We start from the raw sequence: 22,601 nt of genomic DNA, 5'->3' as shown, positions 1-22,601 counted from the left end.
ATAAACAGACTTGGCCCATTTCTGCAGGTCTGGGAAGTCAGGCCCAGGATGTTTTTAAGCAGATCACTGCAGGAGAACGCGTGCATGTAACTACACTCCCTACACACACACATTCTCATGAGATCTACGTTTGCGAGCAAGAACTAGTCGTAAGGCACCGTAAGAGAACAAAGAGCCCAAATGCAATGCAGGAGAGGAAAACTGGGAAGTCGGTGAGACACAAAACAGGAAGAGGCCTATGCCAAGCAATAGGCAAACACAGGCCAAATCTGTGCACGTGACAGAGCTCAAGCCTGGAAAACTAGAATGTCGGGGGTGTTTCCCAGAGTCCATGTTCAGTTTTTTTAAACTATATTATATGTACGTGAGAAAGGAAATGGCTGAGGTTTGTTCTGGCTTGTTCTTAAACACATAGCTAAGTGGCTTTTGACTGCATTTCTGGTAATCACTCGGGGTTATACTGCTGGCATAACCCGCTCACCGTGCAACTGCTGAACTCTTGCCTCCCAGCTTTGCCAAAGTAGCACCTATCAAGGTTCTCCTACCAAGAACAGAAGTGACCAGAGACTAAGCTACCAAAATATCACTTCTTTAATTTCAGTTTCTGCAGATGCAGTACTTAGATACGCTTCTTGTTGCTAGCTATCAAGTGCAATTAGTTTTACAACATACTAACCTATCAGATAAAGAGTCTAGGACAACTGGTGCTCTCATGGAGAAGAGAGGAAAGGCCAGTGCCTGCCCTGCTACCTCCACGACAGCATGGCTGCCAACATACTGCTGCATTTTTTTTAGGGACGGGTGTGTGCATATGCAGTTATTAAGCATCAGTAACAGATGAAATGGCAAGAGAAAATAACAGTGATTCCTAAATCCAGCTCTCTTTACGGAGTACAAACACGTTAATTAAATAAAATATTCTTTATATGCCTACAATGACTTGTGTTAGAAAGAGAGAGAGGGGTTTGGTGCCTTAAGCTAAGTCACTCAGCTAGTCTGCTATCCAGAATAGCTGTGTTACGTCTTTGCTAGCCATAAGCAGCAAACACAAAAGCAGGCAGTGTTTCCAAATAAAATATCCTGACCTTTCAGCTCCAGAATACCTTAATGGTGTTTGAATAACTTCCTACTTTCAATTATACATCTGCTGAAACGGCAAAGGCCTTAAACAAAAATATATGTATTTGCTTTATTGTATAACCAATGTATAGCTTTTCTATTTTGAGCCACGGCAGCTCAGGAACTGAGCATCCAACCCCCCTCTAAGCAGAAGCACAGAGCTAAGCATTTAGCCGTGTACTCAGTGGCAAGCCCTGCATCAGCTCCGCTCCCGAGCTGCTGCAGCAAATCTCCCGGCCAGCCCAGCACCAGGCACTTCAGCCAAGGCAAAACTGGCAGAAATGGCACCTGCTGCTCAGCACCGAGCAGCTCTGCCCACACGAAACCATTTGTGGTGCTGTGCTGGACTGCCAGCCAGGATTCAAAGCAGATGTGGGACTTCCACCACTTCCTTGGGAATGCCTGGGAGGTTGGTACGTGTTCTCAACACCCACGTCATGTACAGAAAAAGCCTGCAGAAGTTAATGTTTGATGAGGAGCTTCAATCACTTAGCTACAGTGCTTACCTAGAAATCACATTACCTAAAAATCAACTGCTTTTAAGAGCTTATGTCTCAATAACTTCCCGAACTCTCATTTTTAGAGTGACTCGGGTGCCCAAGTAGCAGTAAGGTAAACCAGTATCAACTAAAGGGGCATTTGCTGGGATAGAGAAGTACCTATTGCAGGTTGCTGTTAAGAAATAACCTATGCTGCTCAATACAATCCAATACCATCCAATATGCAAGGATAAGAAAGGTGAATTAAACATGACAATCGCATAGACCTCAATAAGGAAACTAAGATAAGCAAAGCGTTATCACAAATGATGCCGCTCAAACCAAATAGTCTGAAAGCTCTATTCACACCGAGTGAGGAAGTGAGCTGGGAACTTCTGTTCTGTATCAGCTCCTTTGGAAGCCTAACCATAAATCATACGTGACCACTTTCATTTCCTAGACAATTGGAAACTTACATCATCATTTAGTGCAAAGTCAGAAATGCATGATCAAGCAAGGATGTTATGCTTCACCCACCTCCTTCCTTTTCTTTATTCCCACAATACAAATTGCTTCTCTCCAGACACGAATGCTTTTCCTATTCAGCCAACACGTAAGAGGCGTTTTGTCTCCCACCCTCTGCCACCGAGGCTACTGTTACCAATCTCTTCAGCTCAAGATCAGGGCGAGTCTAGTAAATGCTAAATCTTCAACTTCAGAACCACATCAGGTGCTGGTAGCCTCTTTTTTTTTTTCTGAAATACTGACTCTGCAACTGCTCATAAAAGCAGAGCATTTCAAATAATCCTCAAACCTGGATAAAAGCAGGCAACCTCAGTCCTGCCTGTACCCAGTCTTGTCCTTCAAGACAAAGACTTGAAAGGCCCCACGTCCTCCTTTAAGCGCACAGAGTACTGCACGAAAGGGATGGCACAGCGTAACATCCCTACTCATCCTACCTGTGAAACTTGACACACCAGGCTCAGAGGCTTCGTTGCCAAGGCAGCAGAGCAGCTTGCCCTCTTTGCCATAGCTGCTAGACTGGAACAGGACGGTCCCCACGATCATGCTGTGCCTCACAGCAGGCAGAAGGCTGACACGAGAAGTCCTGGACTGCCACTGCCTGCGCAAACGCCACCACGTGCAGGCGATCGCTGCTCGCAACGCTGGTGGCCAATGAAAAAGCAAGCGCTGCCGAGCGGGTGAGGAAAAACCAGGGAAATCGAGCTGCGGGTTACTGGGTTACCAGCTGGAAGTAAGGGTGGAGCTTCTCACGAAACGCTGAACAAACAAAGGATGTGGGGACCGGGCTGCGAGTTGAAACAATTTTGAGATGAGCTATAGACAGAATATTGTGCCGTTAAGAGTTAGGCAACAAAGTGTTTGGAATAAAATAAATTGTTTCCTTGGAGAAGTTCCTTTGCACAAATTACAAAACAGATCACCCATTACGGGGACCGCCCAGATTGATTCATTTTTCCACTCCACATAAATGCCACTATTTACATGAATCAACAGGAAACATGAATGAAAATACAAGTCTAGGAGATGTATGAGCAATGAAAGAGTAAACTGTTACACATTTTAGGATTTCAGAAAGAAACCGAAAGCAAGAGCTGTACAGTATGCCTGAGCTACACATTTAATGATTTAATAGGGTTCAGGTCAACTCTGTGAAAGGACGTCATCAAATTACCTTTCAAAAACCCTAAAATCTGTTTGATGAATCCTTTAAAAGACTTGGTTTTCTAGCTAAGTTTGTACGGTTTGCAGCAGGCCAGGTTCCTCCTAACATGTGGAAGGGGAAGAGTTAAAGAACAAGCACTCACCATGGCAGTCTCACACCTGGGAGGCTGGTGGGCTGCAAAGGGGTATAAAAGGGAGCAGGGAAAGGGAAGCAAGTGGTTTGGCCTCTGGGAGGGGGAGAGAGGCTGTTGCAGCCCACCAGCATTTCTAAATCTGCAAACTCCACTGCTACGTGAGAAAGGCAGCTACAGCACGTCAGGAGGACGGAGCTTTGACTAAAGGTAAGAAATGAGCAACTGGGTTTGTTGCATTGTTGCATTTGTGTTGTGCAAGGTTGTGAATGTGAAAAGCCATTCTAAAAAAAAAAAAACAAACAGATATGCTGTGGTGACAAGGAGTTACTTCTCCCTGTGTGGCCTGTACCAAGAGTTTTGTGCCTCCACCATCACCTAATGCAGGTGGAAAAACACAGCCAAAGGAAATACCTTAGGACAGGAACATGCTGTTGTCTTCCAGAAGTTCAGACAACTGGGTGACCTTTCCTCCTTCTCCTCCAGAATGAGGCTCAGTGAACCTTGCAGCATGCTACCCAATACTCAGAAGTTGAGATGCCTTTACTTAGGAGTCCCTAGGCTATCTTTTTCCCGTTTGTTTTTCTCTTGTAGTTTGTTTTCTACTCTCTTTTATATGCTCTGGATGCCTTTAGTCACACTGGTATTTCAAGCAGTCTTGGTGTATCTGTTGATACACAAAGAATAAGCAGAATTTGTAGAGAAAGGCAGCATAGCCTGAGAAAAATGGGGATGAGCTTTGCAGCAAATAAGCTTTTCAGGTGGGTCTGCAATGGCATCAGCAAATGTCAATTAGTATTAGCTATAATAATTAAGCAAGTTAACAACCAATTTACTCATTAGTTAAAATAGATGAGTAACTGGTATCTCCAGAATAAAGAAGGATTAGGGGAAAGCTGAGTTGGATTAAAAATGTAGCTTGCAAACCAATCCACTGAACATGTTACTTTTAGCCCCCCTCGCTGAGTAGTGGTGCCCTGTGACCGGCAGGCCTGTTAGCGAGCTCCCGATGGCCATCAGCTGGTGCCAGCACTGGCATGGGAAGGACATGGGTGTCCCTGCACAGTGCCTTGATGTTTGTAAGGGCCGGTTGTGTGCACCCAGGCAGAGTAAATTCAGGCTTCTTCCCAACCTCTGGACAAGTGCTATTTCTTTTACAATTGATTTTCCTAGATAGTTATTCTACCCTGTAGGCTGTTACCTTGACATCTGCATCCACCACGACAAGCTTCCTGTTCCTATTCCCTTGGCTGTCAGTGGACGAGCCAGGCTCTTCGTTCTGGTACGCTCAGCTTCCTCGGTGGAAGAAGAAACCTTTCAGGCAGAGCAGCTCTTCAGACTATTCCCTGCGGTGCCCTTCAAAGCTGTTTCCTGAGAGTGGTTACCCTTCCTGTACCACTTACTTAATCCCTTTTGAAGTATTTCTCTATTTTTTTTCCAGCAATGGGGGAAAAGTTAAGTACAAGGAAATCTTGCTGACTACACTACTTTGAAGTGTATAGTTCAAGCAGCTTCTAAAAAAAAACCTTGCTCCATTTTGAATTTATGAACCCACAGTCAATGTCTCTTAATCAAACAAAAGAAACGTGCAAAGAGCAATACAGCCCTGAAAAGGATCTGGGGCTGCTGGCAGCAGCCCAAAGTGACTGGGTTTTCAAGAGAAGGAAGAGAGACAAAGAAAGGGTTATAGGGTAAATGCTGATTATTACATACAGTGTCAATTTGATATATTATTTTACACCAATAACAATACTGTGGGGGTGTGTATATATTTCTTTAATACAAAGGGACACTTTAATATAAGGCCACAAAGACCCCTGTACATACCACATCTTTTACTCTATTTCCACTTAGGGTTTTCAAACTAAATATCCATATAAATATCCACACTGTTACTTTACACAAAGACTCATTTTATGTGCTAGCTTCAAAGACTACCAAAGAACAGGCATTGGTCAACTCGGAGTGTAAGAAATAGACTGTCACGTAACAACTGGTGGCTCCTGGTGTAACTGGCATTTCCCACTGAATCTTCAAAATGTACATCACTTTACACACTAGACTTTAAGAACTTCAACCAGCTTTTTAGTGGGAGGCTTTCTGCATTAACAAGGAAACAAATTGATAACAGCAGCGAGTGGGTTTCCTATTTTGCTGACATGATTGGAACAGGATCAAGTTTTTCAGAAACAAGGCTACCGTAGCCAAGTCTCAGTGCTTCCTACTAACCAAAAATACTCCGTGCTAAGGAGCAAACCAGTGCTGAGCAGGCCAAGTTGCTGCTGTCTAATAATATGGTAGCACAGAAACAGACCTCTGAACTCTCCTTGCCCTGTTACCAGACTTGAGGCCTCACCTCAACGGACCACCTAGTCTTTCTGCTGACATACATGTGGCCACGAAAAACAACAGCTGAGAGGGATTCAGACAGCTCCCATATAGCTTTGGTAAAATACAGGCAGCCTAACTGAATGCTGTTCCTAGGTGTTCCTCTCCTGTAAGCAACCAGACTCTTAATAACGTGGTTTGCTTGAGCTAAGCACAGATCCATAGTTAGTCTTTGGGCCTCCCACAGAGTGGTGCAAGGTTTAAGTACCGTAAACAACCCACTGAATAAAGCCAAGAAATACAGCTCGGAGCCAAGAGCTTGGGGTGGGCAAGGAGTAGGTTTCTATTTATGGTCCCAGGCTGAGGGAGACAGAATGGGAGGAGACTTCAGAGAGACAAAATTGCATCATGTTCACATCAGGTTTCAAGCCAAACTAGTAGTGACTTCTTGCCTTAATTATCAATACATAACTGAAGAGTGAAATATATGGAGAACTCCAAAACTCTCCATATAGCTCACCTCTTAAGAATAGATTTATTTTGAACATGTGCTGCATGAGGTATTCCCCTGCAGTTATTTCATGGTGAAAGTGGTGGGTCTTTACACAGTAGTGCTTTTGGGCTAGTTTGATATGAAAATCCAAATGAAGGCAAGGTTTGGGTATTTGGTATCACTGAATTGAAGTAACTGGTGGAAGGAGAGAGACATCGATCTCAGCTAATTACACCGCTATGAAAAATTCAAGACCTTGTCATGTCTAGCTAACCATTAAAAGAGAAAACACAGATGCTGAGTGAAGGAACTGCCTGTCCTCTGTTTCGCTGGTTCCAGTTATCCTCTCCATTTGTTATTAATGCTATCAAACACCCAGAGGTGCCCATCAGCCCGTTTCCCTGCTCAGATGTTAGTGACACACATGGTATGCCATTCTTCTCCATTATCGCCTAATGTAGAACTTCCCCACTTTCTCTCCACTTCTTGGTAAAGTGTTATTTTGGTACAGAATCCAGAATGAAATAAATCAAGCTTAAGTTCCAAAGTATTAATTGAAAAATTTCATCCATTCCTTGCTAAATGCAAGATGCGTGAATCTCTTCATAGATCATCAGCTGTATAGGCTGTAAGGGACGGAACCTTCTACTGAAGCATTTGACAGCATTGCAGTTTTACGTGATTTCAAAGCAGATAAGTATCAGTCATCTTCAGTACACATGCTGCTAACTCAATAGATTGGCTCTTATTACCTTGATGATTTCTTGTCCTTGTGGAACTCTGGCAGGAAGGTGACTTTGGGATAAACACAGCTAGCAAAATGATGCAGGTTTTTATATGCATTTAGAAACGCTTTAAGGTGAAGAACTCATGTGATCACGGGAGCTGGACATAGCATCAATTAAAAAAAAAGGCACAATGGACCTGGCCACAGGAACTGGGAACAGTCAGAGGCAACACAACTCAAAGCACCAATATGACTTTTTTTGAGTATGCCTCTGGGTGAGGAAGCAAAACCTAACAGCATGACAGATAAAAACACTCTCCTGCAGTGGGAAAGATTCTAATGCAAGTAAAAATGACAGACAAAACAGGATTTTAGAATGAAAAACTGTACATGTAACCTTTTCACAGATCCTGAATACCTTAACAAAATGTTTGTTACCTGAAATTACACAGATTTGTTTAGCTCCTGTAAAGCTAGTTAGCTTTGCCAGTGCTGGTATCTGGAAACAAGCGAAGAGACCACCACCTTTAGGTGCTCTGTATTACGTACCTCTTTCCATTCGGTACAATGAAGTCCCAATCTTTGTTCCTCTGAATCCTGCCTAGAGTGGACTACAACTACTCCCACAGTGACAGTTTCAGGGAAAGGGGTGCTATGAAAGGGCACCAGCCGAGATAACCGGGAAACTGTATACATGTAAATCAAAAGTCTACCTGATATCCCTAGTCGCAGTAAGTTCCAGTAAACCTCTCCAGTATAAAGAGGAAGGATTAGGTCATGCAGTCCTTCTCCAGGAAAGGTGGGATGGCCACACATTATGACAGCTCACAGCAAGTCATTTAGCTTTCTTTTTAAGCACTGCTTTGGGAGAGAAGTTGCTTAATGTGGATTATACTTCACTCCAACGGAATTCCTGAGGAGTCAGTAATACTGGCCAGATCAAAGTCAAGGCATTATCTACTTCTAAGAAAAAGAAATGAATTGCTATTTATTCACACAGTGTTAGGACAAACATTTGAAGAGCTCTTCTGCAAAAAGACTACTTAAAGAATCATGGTTCAACTGACCCCATAGCAAGCCAGAAATACCTACAGTAACAAAGTGTAGCTGGTGAGAGGTTTATTTTGCAGATGTAAAGCAACAACTGATCAGACCTTTGAGTTAACATGACATAAATGTCCAAGCTGCTTTCCAAGTGACATAATTACTTCTAATAAGAAGTCCTACAGTATTAGGAACTCTCCTTAGACTCAGCACCTGGAACAATGACCACATTAATCTATTTCTCAGCTGGCTTTTTGAAATTTATTTTTAGCTTTTCTAGCCAGAGGGAAAACTTGGATGGAGAGGGTAGAGTCTAACTCACTGACTTGTAATCTCAAAAGTCAAAGAGCGTGCCAATCTGACAGCCCAAACTTGAGCTGATGTCACAACTTGAGGCCTAAGTAGTTATTTTTGCCTTGGACAGGCAGCACTACTTACCTTCTGGAGGATATTCGGAGGGTAGAGCTCCCCAGGTGAGCTGATACAGCTTCAGTTTCCAGTACATGAGTTTAATTTTTTAATGCAATCCCAAAATGCTTGTTAGCACAGATGCGACTTCTCAGTTCCATCCACCCACACTGAATATGCAGCAACTGCCAAAGCTACACAGCCTGAAGTACTTCTGCTTTAAACAAAATTCTCTAGCTAAAAATAAATCACAAAGCTGTCAACCTCAATTGTCAGCAACCAAGATGCTGTTCAAGCAATTGTCCACAGCCATTTTCTTCTCTTAAACAAAAGAGAGTTTTCCTTCTTAAAATATTTACTTCATTTGACTAAAACACTCTTGTGATCTTGTCTCCTTGAAATACATACGCCTTAGAAATTAAACCAGCGTTTCCTTTTATCCGAGTAAAGCCCAGCTTGAGCATGAATACTTGCCCAAATATTGCATGCTGTCTTAACTTCAGCACCAGGGAAGACTCTTACTATGGATTCTCGTTAGGAGAGCCACAGTCTGAGTTTCAGCTAAGCCCTGGCTGAGGGAGGTTTAGTTGTCTTGCTCCTTCTCGGTCCTATGGGCTGATTCACTTTTGTATGGGGCAGCGTAAATACGCATGGATGAAGTCAGAAACACATCCATCACACTAAACTTAGTTACTGGCTGCTGTTCCACTTCCTGTTGGCTAAACCCAGACACTTGTAATTGGCTCTGCTGACCAGACAAGGGACTCCATTCACCAGTGCTATTTCCAACAGCTGCTAAATAACCAGGGTAACACAACCCCAGCCTCGGCCATAGAATTCCTAGCTCAGTTCAGATGGCTTTTCAGTTTCAGCCTGTGCCACTACGTTTGCTTTTTCAAATCTCCTAACAGCAGTGTTTAGACCTTGTGTGTCTCAGTACCTTACTAAAACAAGAATATACTCAATTAAATAATTTCTGAAGATCCTTTCTGGGTTATGGCAGAATTAATACAGTTTTGAAGGAAAAGAGTCAGTAGTAAGACTGAGCACATCCAATACTCATTATCTAAAAGTAATCAAAGGTACAAAAAGTCACTGTTTGAATTGCTGGTGTATTAATAAAATAGTCAGTTTCCTTACAAAAGATAAAGGCAAATGAATAAAATATTATGATTAAGGATAACTTAAGTTTGTAAGGGATATTATTCAGTAGAGATCTGGTATTTTTAGACAATTATAAAAGCTTTAAAATAAAGGTAATATTAGCCAATATATTCAACTTGAAGGAACTTTGTGCAGCTAAGATACAAATGTGCATTTTATGTATGTGCACTTCTGTGGAGGTAGCATCTACTGTAAAGTTAGGCACCAACTTGATGACTTTTTCTTAGTAAGAAGCCCAGGTACTTCTTGATTATTAACATCAAGCTATACCACATTTATAGGAAGTAAGACAGGAAAAGCAAGTTCTGCCTCTCGGATTTACCAGAACACTTCAGGATGTCCAAACAAGTCAGCTAGCTGCCAAGTGGGATTCTTCAGCCATGTAACAGCCATGCTGGGTCACACCACCCAGTATCCTGCCTTTGTGATTACCAACAGGCCGCTGGAAAAAGGCTAATGATATTACTCCAGAATACTTTCCAAACATTCAACATGTTGCATTTCAAGGTTAACAACAAGAGGGAAAGGGACCAATGCTGCTTTTGCCCCTCAAAATGCAGAAGCTCTGGGAACAAGCATTCTTTTGGATTATTTCGGTGATAAAGTTCAATAGTGCCACTCCTCCAGTTTGAACCAAATCTATTTTCTCATTTGTTGCTTCGAGGTTCTTGAACTGAAGTGTGAAATGATAGGCAGTATCCTCTTCTAAAACAGACCCAGCAACCAGAAGCAGCAAGAATGATTTAATTCTGTCACTTGCCTGCCACACAACTACATGACTAACTTCTCCTGTTCAGAGGGTAAAACAACAACTCCATGTGGACACAGCCCGGGAATAAGACCCACTGCTAGTTATTTAAAGAGCCTTCCTCCCACTTAATGCTGGCATTGCTGTCAGACTTCCCTCCTGCTGCCAGTATTTGTGGTGGCATGACTGGGATGCTCAGAGGATTGGGCACTATCTTGTCAGTAGTTTTTAACTGACAGCTATTCTGCTCTCCATTACTGCTTTGGTGCCACCTCTCCAAACGGTTAATTTACTCTATTTACTGTGTGTATTCTGAGGAAGGAAGGAAGAGGGAAAGGGCTGGAAATTCCCAGTGGGAGGTCAACGTTGCTGCTTGCTCAGCAGTTCATTTCCTCTCGCTCTGTAAAGCGCTGGTTAGCTCCTAAATTGCATCCGTCTACAACATCAGGTCTGTAACGGGCTTTTCTGTAGAGACAGGGAGTAGAGCACATCGCGAACTGGGAGGATGAACCAGTACTACCCTGCCTCCCAGGGCACTGAGACGTTTTTACACCAGCAGCAATGGTAGCAGTGGCAAGTAGAATCACAAACAGCCAATTTGATACAAATTATTACTGATACTGGGCATGCACCAACAAAAGCAAAAATGTGACCTTGTGTGAGTCGTGCAGCAGAGAAATCAAACCCAGTAGCTGAAAGGAGTACCCCAGCCCACAGGAGGACTGCTATCTGTGCTCTACCACATCAAACAGTGGGGAAATTAATGAAGTACAACATGATATAACCTAAGGTAGAAAATAAGATCTGACAACAGAACTTCAGCTGCCTTCAGTTTCACGGCCAGATTTCTGCCAGTTGTGCCATACAGCTTTGAGGGTGATATGTAAAACTGCTTAATTTAGGAGTTCTATGAAATGTAAATTTTGAGCTGGGATTAAGACCAATGTCTGCACCATCCAGAAGGGAACTTGCATGGGGTGCCCCTGCATCTTCTGGGTTGAGAGGCCAAGAAAAGTTTCCTTTATCTTGTTAAATTAAGATTTTTTCAAATTTGACAGAGTTCCACCTCATTCCTTCCTCCTCCCACTCCACTGAAAAACATTCCCAGTTGTTGCTGGCCTGTATAGGTTGTCAGGACAGCTGACTGCTTGGATTACACAGGGCTGTATTGTATCCCTTCAAGAACCAGCCACCCTAAGTGCTTCCTTTGGGATCAGGGCTCACTACTGGGCTGATAGCAGCACACCAGGTGCTGTCTTGAAATTGGACATTCCAAGGCAACAGGCAGTCCTGCAACTGCTTCTCAAAATCATTCTTCCTCTTGAGCCTCTTTAATACAAACCTACTCCAAATCAGACATCTGAGTAACTAAAAACATAGTGAACTTAAACTCATCTGGCTTTGCCTCTTAAAATGGAGGGACAGAGTTCTGCCTTACACTTTTTGTCCAGGTATTGGAAGCAAAAGCACTTCTGGCTTTTGGTAGCTAGGGGGAAGATATTTTCAGTTACATTTCTACTACTTGCAACAGTTATCTATGGCAATCCTGTATTTAATTTTTTTCAAAATTAACCATAGCCCTCCTCAGTGCAGTAGTTAAAGCAGAACATTTTCCATCCCATGTAGACAGCTTCCATAGATACAGGCTTTTCTATCTCATCTTTATGGAGACCTCTTAGCACCACTGCAGGCTTGTTGAGATGTCATTGAGTTATAAAAATGTAACCCCCTGCCTTTTAGGGCATTTCTTTGAATTCCATGCTGTTGGGATGTTTTACCTAACTCCCAAATTTCTTTGAAAAAGTACCTCTGAGGTAACTACAAGGCATGCTGCAGGTGAAGAACTGCTACTCTGCAAGCAATGGAGCATCCAGCAGCAGATACAATTAACTTGAGACTGAAAGCTGCTGTACCATGTAGGCTTCAAATGGGTCTCTCAGCTCAGGAAGACTTTAGAGAATCAGAAGCTAGCTAATATTTGAAAGCTAATTGAAGGGTCTTTAGAATTAATGGCATGTTTCCTACTCATCATCATCATTGCCAGAAAGCCTCCCCATTGCCTTCAAGCTACTTTAAGCACTTAAAGCCAAGATGACTGTGCTGCATGAGGTGCTTAGGAGTAACAACTTCCTGCATAGGTTACAGAACTGAGCCAAAACTGTCAAAAACAGTGAGGAAAGTGAGGCAAGGAAAGATATTTATATGACCATATTATTGCTTTGAGATCTTAATCTCTCGCTATCTAAAATAAATTATATAAGCAAAACAATGTTAAATTTTTATACAGCCCGCATAGTCAGTCCCTGGAGAAACTGAACCAAGAGCTGAAATTCAGAAACCTAGAAGCACTCAGCACACTTAAGCGCTTTCACCAAGGATGCTGAAGTTGCTGCATGAAGGAGCAGCAGAGATTCTGGGGCAATCACCCCTTAAGGTTACTCTTTCACCATGAACAGTAGATTGCCTGTGACCAAAAAATGAAACCCCCCTGAAGCACCCATGAAGAAAACAGCACATAAATCCAGCACTGAAATACAAAGATTAGAGCCTCATTAGTACCCAGCAGAGACATGTGTGGAGTCTGAAATCTTTTTCTCTAAAAAGACCCTTAGTTTAAATATGCAGGGTCACACCTCAGGGTCTGAAGCTGGAAAAGCTGAGTAATGTCAAACATCAACTTGTCACATCAAATACATCAAACAATTGGTCCTCAGCAGGACCGACTAACTAGGTCGGTATGTACTTTTATTAGTAATATCAAATGTGACTGTTTAGTCAAAAAGCTACATTGGGAATTTGGTCTAATTAAAATGCAGAATATTACTAGTGCAAGAACTTAATTTCTAATTACTAGAGAAACTAGATTAACAGATTTGTTCACAGAACTGAGATTTTTTTTGGCAGAAAAATTGGTCAGATAATCCATTTGTTTATCCTACTTCAAGTTTGCACCTAACTCATCTTGAAGGACAGCCAGTCTCTTCCTTCAGCTGTCAATCTCACCAGCTCAATTAAAGCAATGAAGAGCTGCTGTCCATGGGCACTGGGTTGTAGCCAGCTTTTCATTAAAGGCATACATGTGTAGCACTGCAGAAAGTCATTAGAGCTAAGAACTCAATAAGCACTAACATTAAAAAAATAAAAATGAAACTTAAACCAGACAAGATCTATCCCTATTCCTAGAAACTTGGAGGAGTAGCCTTATGAAGAGATGCTGCCTTTCACTCTTGAAGTATGAGTTAACTCACTTCTGAATTTCAAAGAGTTAAATTAAAGGACATTATTTAAGGGGCTTGTTTCAGATAGCAACTTTGCTAAAGAACTGCAATGCTAATAAGGTCTATTAGTTTTTTGGTTTTTTTTAGTCATCCTAAACCCAACTCACAAAGCTCTCCCCCAGGCACAAGAGACAAAACCACTGTACTTGTTTTCTCTGGTTTTGAGGGTGCAGGCTGACCATTTGGCTAACTTTACTTCCGAGATTAGTTATTTCTTGCATCAGTTTAAAATTCCATCCATTTTAGAAAATAAGACAACTATTCTTACTTTGAAAATCCTCGTTGCAACTTCTGAAAATTACCTAACTGAATGTTGTGAAGAGATTATTTATAACGGACTTCATATGACTGGTATTGCTACAGTTGGCCCTGTTAGGGTGAAATTACAATTGACAATAGATGCACATGAACGGCAGGAATGAAACTAAATGACTCATCCAACTAAAATAGATGGAGTCTAATGACTTCTGAAGACAGGGCAGGGCTTCCTACATAATGACAGGTATAACATAATTACAGAGAAACCGACAGGCTTGGCTTTGTTCTTAATACATGAAGGTGGCTGCTGTAATCTAAGACAAATACATAAAATGCAGGTCATTCCTTTAAACTGGGGAGGAAAAATATTCAACTCTGGGTGTGGAGGTCTCAACCCAGTTTTAATGGGCACTTCTCCAATGTTATGAAAGCAGTATATCACGTAAGGGTGGTAGCCTAGTTAAGGAAAAATCAGCATGTGTAAAGAAGGTGTGACTTGGGCAGAGGAAAAGGGCACGCTGGTAGAGTATAAACCGCCACAATGTTGTGTATGAGCACTGTTTATGTTTATAGGCATGTGGGCATCTACCCAGGCTCACACTGCCACGACTCCGTCTCTCTGAAGAGGTTAGCATTATCTTGACAACTTGAATGGGAATATGTAGTAGCCCTTACAGCCATCATTAGAGACTTATGAAAAGAAGCACTTCAAATAACTCCTTACCCTTATTAAGATTCATAATCTGAGCCTTCTGCAGCTGTTGAGATTCGTCTCCCGTTTTTGTCTGGAGATTTGGGGTGGGGATCACTGCGGAGGGTGCAGACCCTGGCAGACACAAACGCTAACTGCGCAGCTGTCTTCAGAGGCACGCTGCTGAAAGGACTGAGCATTCCTCCTCAGAGACCAGGCCTGAGATGCAATCGTTCTTGGTGTGTTTTTTTTTTTTTCAGATTTAAAATTGTGTGAGTGCTAACTTGTAATGTTGAGAGAGAACACATGTCATAAGGTAGTGTCTGTTCTTTTACACAGGAGGCAGTCAGGAAACAGCAGTATGAGTATCTCATCCCAAACAGCGAAGTTCTCTAAAGCAGATAATTGCTCTCTAGGGACAAAATTGTTCTCCAGACTTGTCACAAGACGCAGCAATCTCTTCCAGTGAGGGTAAAAGTTCTAGTCAGACTTGTTTCCAAACCTTCTAGTAGGTAACCATTTGGCTTGCTCGAGTGTCCACAATTAACAGCAAGATCCACAAATTTGGCTGAAACACTTGTTAATAACTGAAAGAATTCACTCTGTCTTCAGCTCCATCCCAGCAGGGAGGTAGGAAAGGAGAAAAGAGAGGGGTAAGGTCCCAGACCGTGGGCTGCTGCTGAGGCTGAACCTGCTCTGTGGGTGGTGGCCCTCACTAGAGCTAAGCGTGCTGTGCTTTCTGCTAGCAGTAAATGCTTATTCACACATGCGCTAAATTCACAGCCTACAGAACGTGCTCAGTCAGGGCATGCTAATATTATGACTTGATACTACATGGGATATTTTTGTAGCACTTGATACAGAGCCTCACAGTTTGGATATTTTATTCTCTTGACAGCGCTATAGAGTGGGGAGATATCCCTGCTACACAGAGGAAGGGATAAAGCAAAAAACAGTCACTCGCTAAATATCACGCTGGAAGCTGTGGCAAAGCAGGACTAAAACTGGTGTTGGGCAGCCATCCTTCCTAAAATGCAATATTCAGAGATTTCACAACAAAATCCTTTCAGTACCTAACTAGTGAATAAAGCTTTCAAGACAAAGTGCATGAGAGTTTGTAAACAGGTAGTGTCTCAAACTACTGATGCTGTCTCCACAAACTCCCCTACACTTCCTCATACTAATGAAGTAGGTTTAAAACAAGATAAATTCAAGCATTAAAAAAAAAAAAAAGGAAGAAATTCTATCATAGGACAAAGCACAATAGAAAGCCCCTATGGCTGAACTTGGAAAAGAAAGCATGGTCCTGTGGAAAGGACACTAGCATACAATTCAAAGTGTCAGTAGTTCTGCTAGAGATCTGTTGCATAAACCATCTTCTCTACTCGTGCCTCTTATCTCTATGATAAAACTGTCTTCCTTTTATATACTTACTACCCTACCTGTAACGGGAGGAAAAAAGATTAAACAGCTAAGTACTACAGAAAGTAGTTTTCTTAACTGCTGGAATTTTTATCAATATCACTTTTTCGTATTTAAGCAAAGATGGTATCTTCATGAAGGAAAAAAATTTTTTCAATCCCTGGGTGTCTGCATTCCTGGTTCTAAAGTTGGCAGCCTTCATTTGTCAGCAAAGGATTAGGGAACAAACTCTTCCAACGAGAGAAGGAACAGACAGACAGGAAGACCCCATGTTAAAAGGACAAGAAGGATGAGGGCCTGACCTGCTCCAGACAAGAGAACATAAGGAAAAAACAGGCAAATTAAGTTATTGAAGTGACAGGAAGGATTAAAAGCACAGAAGAAACAAGGGGCATGTATGTCAAACACCACAGAAAGGAACAGCAGGGCCAGAAAGCAGATTTAAAGCAAGGAAAGGTGGTACAGCAGCATGTAATAGAAGATACCACAGCACAGACTTGAATGTTATATACTGAAGGAACAGAAAGACCAGACTTAGCTGGTTTGTCATGATTTTCACCTAATTTTCAGGTGGGATATGGCTCAAAACAAAGATACAGGCAGCTGCATAAGAATGCTAAATGCTCATGCAAAAGGAAATAGTCATTCTTCCTAATTTGTCACCAGCACCTATTGCTGGACATTCGATTCTGCTGCCTTTTACCTCAGCCTCAGACAACCCTCATTTCAAAGGGTATTCAGAATAGACTGCTTGCTTCTCAACACACTGCATAACTACCTAATTTCTAAAAGCAAATCTGTAGAGCAACCCCTGGAAGGCTAGCCTTCGGTTTGGTGAACTGAAGCGCTGCTGTGCCAGAGCAGCTCATATCCTAAAGCCTGTTTCTCTGTTAACAAACCAAGATGCTGCTTCTGTAACAGCTTTTATGGTTTTGAAAATTACAAGCTCATCTCCCAGGAGGCTAGGGGGTGGAGCATTGGGGATAATTGTGATGAACAGTGTTTTAATCTTTCTGTAAGAGGAAATAATGGGTGGGTGGATGTAACAAAGCTAGATGCCAAGGCCTGAAATGCACTTACACCTCAACCTCATAGCAAATTAAGAAAGTGGGGGGAAGAAGAAACGGACAGCTGTTGCATACCAGAACTCATGCTCTTGCATTTACATGATAATACGCAAGCCAGAGTCCTAGTTATATTTTAAATGGATTTTCCTATGTCCTTTCTAGTAGTCTGTTTTATGACCTTTATGATCCAGTAGTCTGTTTTATGTATTCCTTTTAATGTGGCCTGTCACTGACTAGCACTAAAGGGAATGACAGGTGACTTTTAGAAAAACACAAATGTGTCCTAATGTAGTGTAACAACTACCCCACAGCTGAGCAGTCAAGGATGAACACCAGAGTAGTGTCAGGTGATTTGATTTTCTGGTACTTACGTGCCTAAACCCTAACACCAAGTTTAGGATATCTTTGCAGAGATCCTGTCTCCCAGCCAACAATGCTACTACACGAACGCCTACTGCAATTCACTCGTTTGGTGGTGGAGTAATACCCACAACCAAGTATAGCACGCTGAAGTTCACTAACTGGTGCCAAGTCACTAGAACTGCAAGGTCTTTATGCAAGTTTGATTTAACTTCCAGTAAAGCAGTGTTTTGAGTTTGCATTTCAAGACAAGTCGAACTACTAACACAAACACTAACCTTTCAGACCTATTATCATGCCACAAGTGCTTTGGAATAGTCTAGAACCACAACAAACACATCTCAAACAGTCTACAGGATGAGACAAGAGTGGGTGACCGAACCTCTAGCCTGCAGACAGCTTTCCTGTGTGTGTTTATGCTAAAGTTAAGTCTAAACATCTCCACAAAACAGGCAAGTGCTATTGCCATGATGAGAAAAGCACACAGAAGCAAAGAGAAGCAGCTCTAATTTGAGTGCTCAGGTCAGCCAGCAGAAGTATCAGACTTTGTCTTTTCACGCACGAAAGGTTGCCTGCGTTCTCATACAAAAACAGCCTGGAAAACCTCTCCTTCTGGTAGATGAAGTTACCTAGGATAAAGCCCAACAGAAACAAAACTAAAAAGGAAGCAGTTCAGCTCTTACAGGCAAAAGCAAAATAAACACGTATCCACTACAATTTAAAACAGCTACATCTGCCTTATGCTACTTGGATCTTGTCTTTCCTAAGCCAACAGTTACTTAAAACACACTAATATTGAAAAACTCTACTTTTAATTTACTAACAGAAAAACCTTTTAGTAACAGATAAACTAAGTCAAAGCATTGTAGCACCATCTCGTGGTAAGCTGGAAAATAATTTCCTACAAAAGCAGCTGCAATTGATCCTTTTACTTTCTTCAAGTTCAGTGTGCTGCCCCTGCTCCTCAGCTACCAGGATAGCTCTGCTTCAAACTCACCTGCTTCCTGCTGGCAATGCGATGGGCATTCCGAAGAAAAGCAACGAGGTGAACTTGGTGCGGAGCGGGCAAGGCAAAAGAAAGCAAAGAGACTAAGAGGTTCCTTAGGTGCTGTCCTTGTCCAGGAACAAATGCTAACTAGCAATGCTTCATGTATGAGCTGCAGTTTAATTGTGCACGTTAGCTGTTAATCAGCACCTGGGGATACCATCCCCCATGTGTAAAGCAAGAAAACTAGCAAAGCTCACCTGAGTCTAAACAGTCCATAATTACATTGCTGTAAGGCATGCCAGTTTCCATAGCCCACCACACAGGTGGGTGTACTAGGGGCACTAAGTCTATCCACCTGGGGCTGTGTGGGTCCTGAGAGGCCAGGTGAGCACAACTCAAGAGCTAGGCTGCACCTAGAAACAAAGTTGTGTGCTTTGCCACTAAACCCTGAAATGAGAAAAATATTTGATTTAGCAGAAACATTCCGCAAGGTGCACACGGGAAAAAAAAAAGTTGTTGCAATTCTACTGTTATGGTGCAAGCTTGTGTTCATGGTATGACGCAAGTGTCTCACTAAAGTTTACCTTTAACTATCTGATGAAAAAATAGACTGAAGCTATCAAGACTTATCAAAGAAAGAATTAGAACTTCTGTGCAAGACTCCAGACAAGCTCAGCTTTGACAGATTTAAACATCTGGCTTATTTCAATGTGGCGCTAACGTGTGTGAGGTACTGCTCAGCTAAATGGCTTGGATTTATACCGTAGTGCCCTCCTGGTTTTGCCCTAAATAATTTAAATATTTAATAATTATGATGATCTAAAGCCAGAAAATTAAAGCGTTTTCTGACAAAGCAAAATTAGCAGTACTGTTATGACAAGGACAAGAGTTGAACCTGCTAGATACGTTTCATTAGATAGCTATAGCAGGCTTATGCAAACTGTCATTTGAGCATCTACTGCTTTTGCGCACCCATCCTACGCCACCTAATGCATCTCTGGAAAACTATGAAAAGCAGGCTAGGTGTTCTTCTGTAGCTCAAATCAGACTTTTGATTTAAAAAAAAAAAGTCTCAGCTTCTAACATGAAAAAACAGCTCTTTTTTTTTTTTACAACTACGTTGTAAACCTCAACACCCACATAGCTTCTTGAGCAGACATGAGATACCATTTCCCTATTTATTCTAAGGATCTTCTCAGAGAAAGCCTTTTTCATCTGATACAGTACCTCTGCTTTCTCTGTTTACTCTTGGGATTTTAAAAGCACCCATAAATCAAAATTTAGTAAAACCAACAAATATAGTACTGAATAACAAGCACAGAACTTGTAACTAGTGAAAGGTATTTCGCTGTGCTTCACTGAGTAATTGGGGCAGAGCACAGCTTTCAAGCTAGTATCAATTACAAAAACACTGTTCATCCCTCCCCAGGCTGTACAACTCTCCCTGGCTGAAAAAAAAAAAAAAAAAAGGAAAAAAAAAATACCCAAATCCCCTCATCTTTCTAGTCAGGAGGCAGTGCAAGAATTCTCCCGAGCCTGTAGACAGAGAGCAGGCTCTCGCTATTTTTTTTATATTACTGCCACAAATGATCGACCTCATCACCGCTTACTTGAGGCCAATCCAGACAGTAAAAGAAAAAAAGCCTGAAAACAAACTAGAATGGAGTAATACCACCACAAAGTGGTCAAAGAACATTTCAGAGCATCTGTACCACAGCCTGTTTTCTGTAATCAGCACGCCATTCGAACGGCATCCTTACCGAGACACAACTCTGTTAGTAACAGGGATATTCTAAAAAGCACATGTAGGACACTTAGGGATTTAAAGTTCAGCTTCGAAGAAGTTGCTGTTTTAACTTCAGATATGAGTGAGGGAACTGCCAACTATTAGACTGAGCGATTTTATTTGCTGCTTTATAGCTACTCCAAAGATGGAAAAAAAAGTTATGGGAGAGAGGAACTACAAATCAGCTCTGAGACAAAGGACACGTTTCTCTCGCTTGTACTGAAGTGAACTGTGGACACAAAGAAAGCTTTACAATTAAAACTGGTTCTCTATGAAGAAACTGCATTAAACACGAGCAGTAAGTCCGTGCTGGCTCAGGGCAGCATAACCTCAAGTTCTGCTGGAGCCAGTGATTTAGTAGGGGAGGAAAGCTATGCTGCAAGCTAGTTCAAAAGGTCTTGAACGCTATCCGCATGGCTACGAAGAGTTCATTTCACTTTTCCCAGATGATATAACTTGTATCAGTTTTTTTAAAAAGTTTGCATAAACAAAGACTTCATTTAGATCTTAACAATCATCTTCGTTTCGTTAATTGGCGAGTTCTGGCATGTTAGATCGCTGGACCAGAAATAGCACTTCAAAATGATTTCTTTGGAAATCCCTTCAAGGACTTCTATCTCAATCATTCTTCAGTCTCCTCCTGTTATTAAATACACTTCTGAAATACTAGCATAGCTGTATCTCTCCTCTACTTCTGCTCTTTGCTTTTCTAAGCAGCGACAAAAAATTGATATTCTCATCAGTTGCACAGCCTCCCACAGGTTTCTGAATAGCAGCAGTAAAACTGAACAGTCTTGTTAACTCCGTGACATCGCTGGTTAGCAAAATGAACCCAGGGCAGCAAAGACTTTGAAATAATCTTGAGAAACTGAGTTGACGCTGTAAGCTAAGGAAGGCCTTGTTGTATTAATTCACACTCTGGCTTGGATTTTAAGGGTTATCTTCACAATACAGGGGCTACAAAATTAGAACATACAAAGCTTTGTTTTTTCTCTAGAAAACATTATCCGTGCTCTGTAAACGTTTTTTGGACCTCTCAGGTATCAGGTAAATGTAGGAGTTTAAATACTAACCTACTTGGATATGACAATATTTTAGCAAGCTTCTAGGCTGGGCCGTTTTGGAGTGGTCACAGATTGTGATGGGAAGCGTTTCTTCAATTGGCAGCTCCTATATGTTTTGGTGTATCTACTGTACAGGCACACTACCCTCTATGGTCAACTGTTCCAAAAATTATGGATTTAATTGGCTACAGAATCTGAAAAATTGAAGTATTTCATGAGCTGTGCTACATACGACCACCATAGCAGTCAATCTTGATATCATTTCTTTTAACCAGAGCCAAGCCTGCCACCTGATTTAAAATTAGCTATGGTGCTGCGCTCACAACCTGCAACAAAAGTGATTGTATCTTCTGCCTACCCACTGTAAATCCCATGTGCAAACTCTTTATAAAAGGACTGTGTATGTGCATTCACTGTTCAATTGTTCTTGATCCCACTTCTGGTAAGATGAAAGGAAGAGATCTTGCCAGTGAGTTTTTCCTTCCCAAAATGACCAGTGCTGCAGATTTGTGGTTGGTTGTGCTCCAGCACCTCAGGATTTTAGTGTCTGCTATCAGTCATTAGGTACATGAGGAAATCCCTCTGTTGGCATGCCGCCCATTACAGGGACCTCAGGCAGTAACCCACTTCTAACTTTGATCAGTGTGGAAGGCCCACCTGTCTCATTCAACAAGCATTAAATATACCAAAGACGGTATTTTAAAGGATTATCTCCAAAGCTGAGCAACTGAGATAAAGTCTCCCATGTACCAAAATGCAGTATTAGGGAGAGGTTGAAAGATCTTTTACATTTTTCTCTTTTTCCAGTCTTTGCTCATTCCCATTCTTCCCTTCCCAGCATTATCTGTCTTTCTGGAGTTACTCTTCTCCATAGTTGTTCACCCCACATAGCCCAGGTGAGATGATAACAAATAGCATCAAGTGTGTCTCTGCTGTGCCTTTGTTGCTGGAATTATTACATGAAAAAGGAAGAAGAAATAGGCTTGTATGTGCATAGGGTCACAAATACAAAATGTTCTCATCCTCGCCTCCTCTAATGTCATTCCTAATTTGACCCAAATAGCACCAGGAGATGGTTCCTATGCCTTTGCCACATACAGCTTATATCAAGAAGCAGCTGCTTCAGTTTCACTTCAGTATTTGTCCTGTTAAAAAAAAAAAAAGGCAGAAAAGAGGCCAAGCCCCAAACCAGTAATCATCCTTCAAATTGAAGGATGGGGGATTGCAAAACTGCCCTATGGAAAATGAGTTTTCATTCATTGAAGACCGCTTCCTCTTACATAATTGTAGTTCCAGTTCTCACGTGATTATTATCACAGAGTAATTGCAAATCAGCATAAATGAAGCTCCAAGTTTATTA

At 41.8% G+C, this 22,601-nt stretch overlaps 1 protein-coding gene and 1 long non-coding RNA gene across 4 annotated transcripts in view; one reads left to right on the top strand and one right to left on the bottom strand.

Annotated features, from left to right (window-relative positions):
* ABL2 (ABL proto-oncogene 2, non-receptor tyrosine kinase) overlaps positions 1 to 22,601 on the bottom strand; it is a 46,605-nt gene that overhangs the window by 17,035 nt on the left and 6,969 nt on the right. The window contains exon 1 of one of the 3 annotated variants that reach the window (XM_083845885.1): positions 8,446 to 9,790. The exons of 1 other annotated variant lie outside the window; for it this stretch is intronic. In XM_083845885.1, coding sequence (XP_083702011.1) covers positions 8,446 to 8,512 — 67 coding nt within the window. In that variant the 5' untranslated portion in view covers positions 8,513 to 9,790. Of the gene's footprint in view, positions 1 to 2,557; positions 2,810 to 8,445; positions 9,791 to 22,601 lie in introns of those variants that run through there. One more of the 3 variants, XM_083845884.1, reaches the window with a different exon arrangement.
* LOC310903170 lies at positions 3,398 to 14,118 on the top strand. The gene is made up of 2 exons (XR_014587316.1): positions 3,398 to 3,625; positions 9,861 to 14,118. It is a non-coding gene; the product is annotated as an uncharacterized lncRNA (long non-coding RNA).

This window comes from Anser anser (genome assembly GCF_964211835.1).
Source record: "Anser anser genome assembly, chromosome: 8".
Lineage (NCBI taxonomy): Eukaryota > Metazoa > Chordata > Aves > Anseriformes > Anatidae > Anser > Anser anser.
This window is presented reverse-complemented; position numbering and strand designations above follow the sequence as displayed.